The following is an 8817-nucleotide window of genomic DNA, read 5'->3' on the forward strand; positions in this document are numbered from 1 at the left end:
ATAAAGGTTAAGTTTAAAGTGACTGTGGAAATTCTGTGTATTACAAAAAGTTGTATCGAGAAAGAATAAACTGGTTTAATCAAGAAAGGACTTGTATAATTGAAGTTCCTCCGAAAGAATTTCTACCTGAAATTATCAAACAAGCAGATACGTAAAAATTTTAATGCACCTATAAGGTATTAGTTGTCCACTTGACGTAACAATTAATTTTAATGCACCTATAAGGCGTTAGTTTTCAGTTTGGTTAGATTGTCATTGTAAGCCTTAATGTAGATTTTATTTAAATTGATGAAAAAATTAATAGCAAAATGACTGATTTATATAAATGAACAATAAATCGTTTAAATTACTGTCGTAGTTTAGGGACAATAATTCCAATTTTCACTGATCCTTTCGACTTCATTCACGCCTTTCAGAAGTTTATCTTATACTTTTGTAGTCATGAATGTCTTCTAATTTTGCCATCCACGCTATTTTTGGAAAAGTGCCAAATTCATAATTTAATACCTATGAGAATACAAATATGCAAAGATAATAAGCTTTCGTCTTCTCAAACGCTATAAGTTCTAGAAGTAAAAAACGAAAATTATCAAACTAATCAAAAGCCAGAACAAAAGTATTTTCCTAATGAATCGCGTTATATGACTGGTAACTATGTTTTTTTTACATTTGAAGTTATCTGCTAACAAATCACAACATAACGACCAAATGTTTTGGTTAATATTAATTTAGGCTACTTCCATCATCGAGAGAATTGCCACGATAGAGACGTATGGGATAAGCTAGTCTCCAGCTACATATGGAGAATTTTCCGAGAACATTTGGAAGTTGGCCATGTAACATAAATTGATGATATACCATGCAGTTACTGTACATTGTTGTCTTACTGTGATTTAATGACAAAGTTCTTGTTATTTCAGACTGTGTTTTGTTTGTTCTTTACGTCAAATTTGGCTTATTCACAAATACATACAAATTATCCCCAATTTCAGTCGTGATAGCAAAAGTTGTTGGTAACTAAAATATCATAAAACTCAGCAAGTCTACCTTTGGGAGACATAACAAGGGCTTTCCTGGCAATGGACTAGTGGCCACACCACTAGAGGGCCCTGAAGAGTTTGCTGCTTTCACTGGACTGGAACTGTGAGATGTGGCTATAGGAATAGGAGTAACCTGTGTAGCAGAGTTCATAGCTTCAAGTTGAGCACCTTGCAGCAGCTCCAAGTCAATTACTGTAACTTGGTCCAAGCTAATGAATACTTTTGACAGTTCCCAAAGGCAAAATTATTTCATATTCTGTGCATCTAGACACCTGTACCAAGCTTTAAATTTAAAAACAGGACCATCGTTTAACATGCACAATTTTTCACACAATTTTTACTCTTTTAATCAGTCAAAACTGACCGGAATTTGATGAAACTTGGTAGACATACGTATAATATTATTCCTTATTGTCCTGCGAAAAATGATCCATATCTGTTTATAACGACGGACATATTTTCGTATTTTTTGAGAGCAGAATATGATAAACTCTGCGTGGCGGAGGTATGTGCTCTACTGTGTGTCTTTCCAGTTATGTTTTAACTTTGTAATGTATTTTTTCGCTATTTACTGTAGATGTTTCACATTATGCTTTGTTTGATTTTCTGTATTTAATCATATTCACTTTTAATCTTGTATTTTCAATTAAAATATGTTTAAATTTATTCTTTTTTGAAAAAATTAACCTTTCATGTTATTTTTAAGTTGAATTTAAGTATACTTTGATATTTGATTGTGTTTGTTTTTTAATTCAATTTTATTCTGTATCTGATTTTGTTTTCATTTCAGTTTTAATTTATTTTATGTTAATAACTGATTTACCTTATGGTTGTAATTTGTGAAAATTTTGATTTCGTACTCAGTTCTTCAAATAATTATTTGCAGTTAATTGTTTGTTTGTTTGAAGTTATGCACAGAGCTACACAAGGGGCTAGCTGTGCTCTACCCATCACGGGTATCGGAACCCGGTTTCTAGCGTTGTAAGTCCGCAGATTGTGCCACTGGGGGGGATTTAGTTCTGTATTTAGTTTCCTTTATTTTATGGTTTTATTTGATTTTATATTTAGTTATACTGAATCAGTCTTTTTTTTTTTAATTATTCCTGTAAACTCCCAGTGGAGCATAGGTCCGCAACAACACCTCGCCAACGGAAGGTGTTGTTGCAGTTACTTGTAGCAGGCTGGTTTTTACGGGGTGGAGTTGCTAGTCCCGCGCCCAACCCTCCTCCTTTCTCATCCTGGATTTGCAAAGGCGGAGGTTGGCATGTTTGGTGTGACGGGGATTCGAACCTCAGATTACGAGTCGAGCGCCCTAACCACCTGGCCATGCCTTGAATCAGTCTTAATACAGTTTTATTTAAATTTTTACTGTGATTTAGGTCCAATTCATTGCCGTATTAAGATTATTTCGTATAGTTTGCCTAGTTGTTGGAAACCTTGTGTTAATAAAGTAATGACCACAACATATCAATTATCATTATCAATGTTGAGTACATGGCCAGCTGCACCCAAGGCTGTTCTTTACGACAGAAAACTTATAATGAAATGTTTCCTTGCGTAGCCAGCTTTTTCTCCGAACAGCACACACAATATAGTGCTCCAACATCTCCCAGTATTTTGATACAAATATAGCCAGAAAACATACTTTTGGATATCGGTTGTAATTTGACAAATACTCTGGTGACTTAAGTTTTTCCGTCATCCAAAGTCTGAAGAATTGCCTGCCTCAGAGACCACTAACTACATCAAAGTTATTTAATTGGCTTGTAAGTGGAAAACAGTAGATCAGCTTGCACCTCATTTTCGTACCAGTTTTTATGAATCCATGATGCATTTATTGACCTGTGGAAATCTCACTTTATCTTGCTATACAGTTAGCAGCACCATAGTTAGATACGAGTCTTTTCAAAGATCCTAATTTGCTTTACATATAGTCAATCCACTAGTGAAATCATCAATTCTAAATAATGTTTTGTTGATATTTCTGCTGCAATGGCTCTTATGGCAGAATTATGTTTTTGATCTGAACATTCAGTATATGGACAGGATCTCAATATATGACAAGAAAATGTGGCTGTGTTATCATGCGTTTCCCTGTAGATATTCTACAATAAGGTTGCACTCTTTCTATGTTGTAATCCAACATTTGATTATACTTTCTTGATTCTTGAAGATGTTACGATGACGTATTTTTTGTAAAACTTATTTATGAGGCGTTGCAGGTGTATCGCCTGATCAATGACGTGTAATTAACGGTTTTTAGCACGTGCGCTCACTGTAACGGTTTTTTGTGGCTTTATATAAAAGTCTCAAGTTTCCGTTGTTTCAGAAAGAGTTGTTTTGTTGTAGAAGCTTGGTTTAGTTTGAATGGCTATTTCAGACAGATATTTCTGTATCGAACGAGTTTTTGAACCTAGATATTAATCGTAGGTTTTTGTTATAAGCTATCATTAGCTTTTGTGTACGACTATAAAGAGTTTGTAAGTTTAACAATTAGTCTTAACTTTTGTAAGTCTTGTGCTTTTTGAGAACTGTTGAAAACCGTTTTTAAGAATATCGACAAGTTTTGGTGCAGCTGACATTTGAACAGTGAACGTTTTGTAATCATACATCTAGCGTGATTTGGAACTTTGAATTTAGAACCTGAAGCTGAATTTCGACATACTACGTTGAATTGGAAAGACAGTTCCTACATGGATCTACCAAGAAAGAGTCATTTTACCCCTTTTGTAAAAGATTGTATGCAAGTTAATATTTGATGTTTTTTTTTTAAATACATATCTTTAAATCTACATAATTTCAGAGTTGTCATTTTTTATTTTTACTGTATTATACAGTACGGTAATACGGGATCGTAACAAAGATCATTAGCCATTTCAATGGCATACAGTTCACTCTTATATTGGTGTTTATACAATGCACGTAGCTGGGGTAAGTAATCTAGTCATAGTATAGAAGGTGTAGTTGTCTCGGAGAAAGTGGTCACAAAGTTGATAATATGACGTTAGTTTCAGAAAGTTGTAGACTTCCTTCGTAAAATAAATTGGAGTTAGGTCTTAACCACTGTAACCCCTGTAGAGTGAACGTATAATCTTTGCCAACAACGACAAAGAACATTCACAGGTATATGCATAAACAGTTTTTAACTTTAAACCCGTTTCCTTTACCTGCTGAAGTACCATTCTTAAATTCTAGGGATTTAAACTTTTGGTCATCTCTCCTGTTACAAAAATTAAGTAACCTGATTGGCATAACACAATATATACAAACAATTTCAAGCACATAAAAAGTAGTTTCTGGTCTGCTCCCTCCATCCATTTCTACTGGCTAGTAGCTAAATGCCATCTCTTATATGTTAATTGATGATTTCCAGCACATCTAGACATTCATTTCGTGGTGAAGAGAAAAAATTAATCAAAAAGTAAATTGGCATGTGTTGCTCCATTGAACTACCTAAAAATCAATGAAGAACCTTGATCGTCCCTTCTTCACAATCACTACTTGAGACAATCAAACTCTTTCATAGTTATATCACTATCATTTTAACAAACTCTACAAACTACTAGAAACATCCTTACTTCTCTAAGGTAGTAGTAAGGGAGGACTAGGCTACATTTGTTATTCATATCTCTGTCAGCATGTATTGATTTATAACGACTATCTGGCGTGTTGATCACATGTGGAAATAGAGGTGCTAGAAATACCGATATCTCATTTTGTTGGGTGACAGCGTTCTAGGAAGTTTTGAACAAGATTGAAGATAGATATAACTACAAATATATATACAATACCAAAATTTGGACTAAAAAGTAGGGTTTATCCTACAGACGTTCCTAGTGCTAGAGTGGCACTATTCTCATGTTTCGTAACAGTCCCAAATACTCTTGACCAACTGCATGTCCGTTTAGGAAAATAAGCTGTCTAAAAGTAGTAACAATTGTTATTGAAGTAAAAGATATACGCAAACGAGGGCATGTACAAAGCAACATTCCCCTTACAAAACTAAAGATGCTACCGATTTTATAACGGTAGTACGTACATTTTTTTTTATTAACATGTTTATGACAATTTTCGTGGAGAGTTGCTCTCCACAGCTATTAGATTAACACTGATGTCTAAAGGATCTAGGAGCAAGTCAAAAATTAAAAGTGAGGGAATGGAATACTGGTCAAAGATGCTATACCTGTATTGATAACTACCCTTGACAACCGGAATTTGACTCGTACTTTGGGAGTAATCTTAAGTTCCGTTAATTTTAGTATAGTATACTAAATTAAAATGTATTATTTAATAGGACTCAAGTTTTGTTTCTATTTACAAGATATTTAGAGGAATAGTAACAAGTCCAGTGAAGTTAAAGAAAATGCTTGAGCAATACTACTACTCTAAGCACACTCTTGGACAGGTCATATATTGATACAACGCCCCCCATTTCTACATATTCAAACACATCACGTTAGAAGTTACAGTCAACATTTCGTTCTATTATTGCTCTTGGGGGGGGAAACACACACACACAACTCTTACAAGTAGAGCATACAACTGGTGCGACATCTGAGCATGTATAGTATAGGAATTAAAAACTTTACTTTTTAATGGTTATTGTATCCATGTTGAGTTGTCACCTAATAGTAGGGGTTCCAACCTCACTTAAATTTTTAATTTGACGTTTTAGTCATGCAAAATACAACAGTTCAATATATAAAATTTAGCTTCCTTCCCCCTCCCATGAAAGAATTTTGTTTGTTTTAAAAACACGAAAATAATGAATAAAAATAAGCGATAAAGTTCCATACACATTTTCCCGCTATTGCTCTTTTTTTTTTTTGTTCCATCTGAACCTATATTTCGTAATAAGAGTTTGTGATGAAATTTGTTATTATGTACACGGAAAACCAGTAAGGGTAAAGTTAACTTAAAAGTTAAGATGTTTACATTCGAAAAAGAGTTAATGTCTACTGGTGACAAAAAAAAATAAAAATACCACGACCCGCAGCGTTATGACGAACTTTCAGAAGCAGGTACTACTAATAGTGATCTTTCATACAGAACCTTTAATACCATTTTCTGTCGTGATAAAAAGGTAGACATTATTTAAATATTGGAAAATATTTATTGCAAGACTTAGAGAATCTAAACCAGTAAATAGAGATTTGTCAATTCTTGCATTATACAAGTCTAACCCTTTCACACCTGTTTAAGGCTTAGTTGTATTAGAGTCAGAAGTTACTATTTGTAGAAAGAAAATTCTACTAACATTCCAATTTTAGGTACGTACTTACAACTAATTAGAGCTTTTATAGAGTGCAATTCTAGATCCAAAGTAATTTTATTTAAATAATGAAAATGTTACAAGCAAAAAGAAACCAATTAGTAATATTAAATAAAATAACCCTTAAATTACAATAATAGATAACTTAAAAACAGCAACTAGAAATTTCATTGGTTCTTATTAGACTTCACCCATGCCTTGAATTTTTCGAGAGGTTCGTCGTTCATAGTTTTGTAATTGGGAATTTCTTTCTTCATTTTTGCCATCCACGAATATAGTTTTGGGAAACTTTGGAAATCGTAATCCAATACCTATAAGAACAGAGCGCGATAATTAGGTTTCCTGACGTTTAGACAGGTAGGAAGCATCTATTGCTCGTGTAGAATATATGAACAAGATACTGAAATATAATATACCAAGTCCTTCTGAAGTAAATATTACTGAATAATTGTAAGGATTACCACAAGTCGTTGATAACGAACATAAATAGACAACTAACGTCATTTAGAAAATTTACTTACTTCCATCATCGATAGAGAAGCCACGACAGAAATGTCTGCCAAGGTGAGCTTGTCTCCAGCCACATAGGAAGTTTTTGTAAGGTACGTTTCCAAATAACCTAACGCAGTTTTGTAGTTACTTTCTTTTTCTGGATCTGGAGCTTCCCCTTTAAAGGCTTGAGGGTACTGTGTATAGAGCAACAGTCTTTACATTCCACTTTAGAAAGTTTTACATAGTCTAATTCACACCATTTTATTAGAACGTAGAATATTTCCCTTTAGTTTTACTAAATATCCAAGTAACAAGTGATGACAGAAGAAAGTCAAACATTAAAGTGCAACTGGAAATTAAAGTTAAAGAACAAACACTAGGTAGAATTAATACTTACAAAGAGCTCTCCCTGAGTCTTGTATAGAGTCCCCATGTCGAAATACAACATCATATCCACCATTGCTCTCTGCCGAGGGTCCTTAGGGTATAGAGAACTGTCTGGAGCATATTTATTTATCAAATACTGCATAATAGCTCGGCTGTTGAAAGAAGATTAAGTTCTCAACCTTTAGTTGTGTTCCAACAAAGCGGTATTATGTCCATCAAAAAGTGTAATATTCCGTTAAGTTCCGGGAACTTCGTTTATTACATACTTATTTACTTTTATTAATTTATTTAGATATTTTAGTTAAAAATCACGCAGTAATAAACCTTAGTGTTTTTCACCACTCTAGCCTAATACACTTAAGATCCACATGCGAATTTACCTGAAGTTTCGTACTTGTAAAGTTAAAAGCATTCCTACCCCCCAAAAGAATTACGATGTGCAAGTATACAGTCGTATTGCTTTTTAACAGTTGATTAATCAGTTCGGAGAGTTAAGTAGGCTAGGTCTTAACTTATACTTGCTCTAACATAGGCCCACACTAACTTACCTTTCCCACAAGTAAAATCCGTCATCATCAATTGTTGGTACACAGTGTTGCGGGTTCATCTGAAATATTTCATTTAAAGAAAGTTAAACAAGTTATGATTAGCGTTATTTAATATTTGAAACAGAAAATAGTTCAAGTATTTTGAATAAAAAACAAAAGAAATTCACATTTCCAGTTACGTATTCAGTTCGCGTTGTTAAAGACGTTAGAGCAAGTTAACACTATTATTAGCTAGTCCAACTAGTTGCTTCACTGTACGTATAATACAGCAAATAACTGAAGAGATATATACGAAGTTTATTAAATAATAAACCATGACTGCAAACAAATGAAGGTCGTTACCATGATTATAGTTTTCAGATAATTACACTATTTAATAAAGTATAAAATGAACGTAAGTATTATTTACTGATAACAATACAAACCTTCAAGAATTCGGGTTTATTTTGTTCCCCAGCCAGTATGTCAACGTCCTTTAGGTTTAAATTAACACTAATAAGCTCAGCAACCATACGAACAGCCCGGCATGGTCCACTAGCTGCCATATGGTATAGATCGACCGTCATTTTATAAACTTAGAACAAACCTACTCCAAACAATTCTCAAACCACTAGCAAGATAACTCTCCTCTCAATACCAAACCAACACGTTGAATCAGACTTATATACTGTTTTGAGGCAGCACCGCCGTATAGTGACACAATTGTTTATTCTTAGCCTCACCCACAGTTTGCTGACATTTTTATTTTTATAGTAAGTGTAGAACGTAAAAGATATTTTAGTTTTACCATCAATAATTTAAGAAAATATAAACCTTTATTTGTAAACAAATATATATATATATATATGTATAGATATTCATATTTTCTACTGATGAAACATTTAACATGGAACGTAGGGGCGTTCGTGAATAAGCTGATGATAAAACATTTAACATGGAACGTAGGGGCGTTCGTGAATAAGCTGATGATAAAACATTTAACATGGAACGTAGGGGCGTTCAGTGAATAAGCTGATGATAAAACATTTAACAATAGGAACGTAGGGGTCGTTCGTAGAATAAGCTGATGATAAAAGAG

General features: G+C 33.7%; 1 protein-coding gene and 1 long non-coding RNA gene across 3 annotated transcripts in view; one reads left to right on the top strand and one right to left on the bottom strand.

Annotated features, from left to right (window-relative positions):
- The window catches only part of LOC111086488, a 41502-nt gene that overhangs the window by 18638 nt on the left and 14047 nt on the right, over positions 1-8817 (top strand). The gene's annotated exons all lie outside the window — the stretch shown is intronic.
- On the bottom strand, positions 6301-8358 carry LOC106462306 (glutathione S-transferase 1-like). Its single transcript, XM_013922207.2, has 5 exons — positions 8165-8358; positions 7740-7798; positions 7202-7343; positions 6834-6998; positions 6301-6623 (listed from the first exon to the last, which is right to left on the bottom strand). The coding sequence occupies exons 1-5, from the start codon at positions 8303-8305 to the stop codon at positions 6480-6482; spliced, it is 651 nt and encodes a 216-aa protein (XP_013777661.2). The 5' UTR covers positions 8306-8358; the 3' UTR covers positions 6301-6479.

This window comes from Limulus polyphemus, unplaced genomic scaffold, assembly GCF_000517525.1.
Source record: "Limulus polyphemus unplaced genomic scaffold, Limulus_polyphemus-2.1.2 Scaffold1139, whole genome shotgun sequence".
NCBI classification, from domain to species: Eukaryota; Metazoa; Arthropoda; class Merostomata; order Xiphosura; family Limulidae; genus Limulus; species Limulus polyphemus.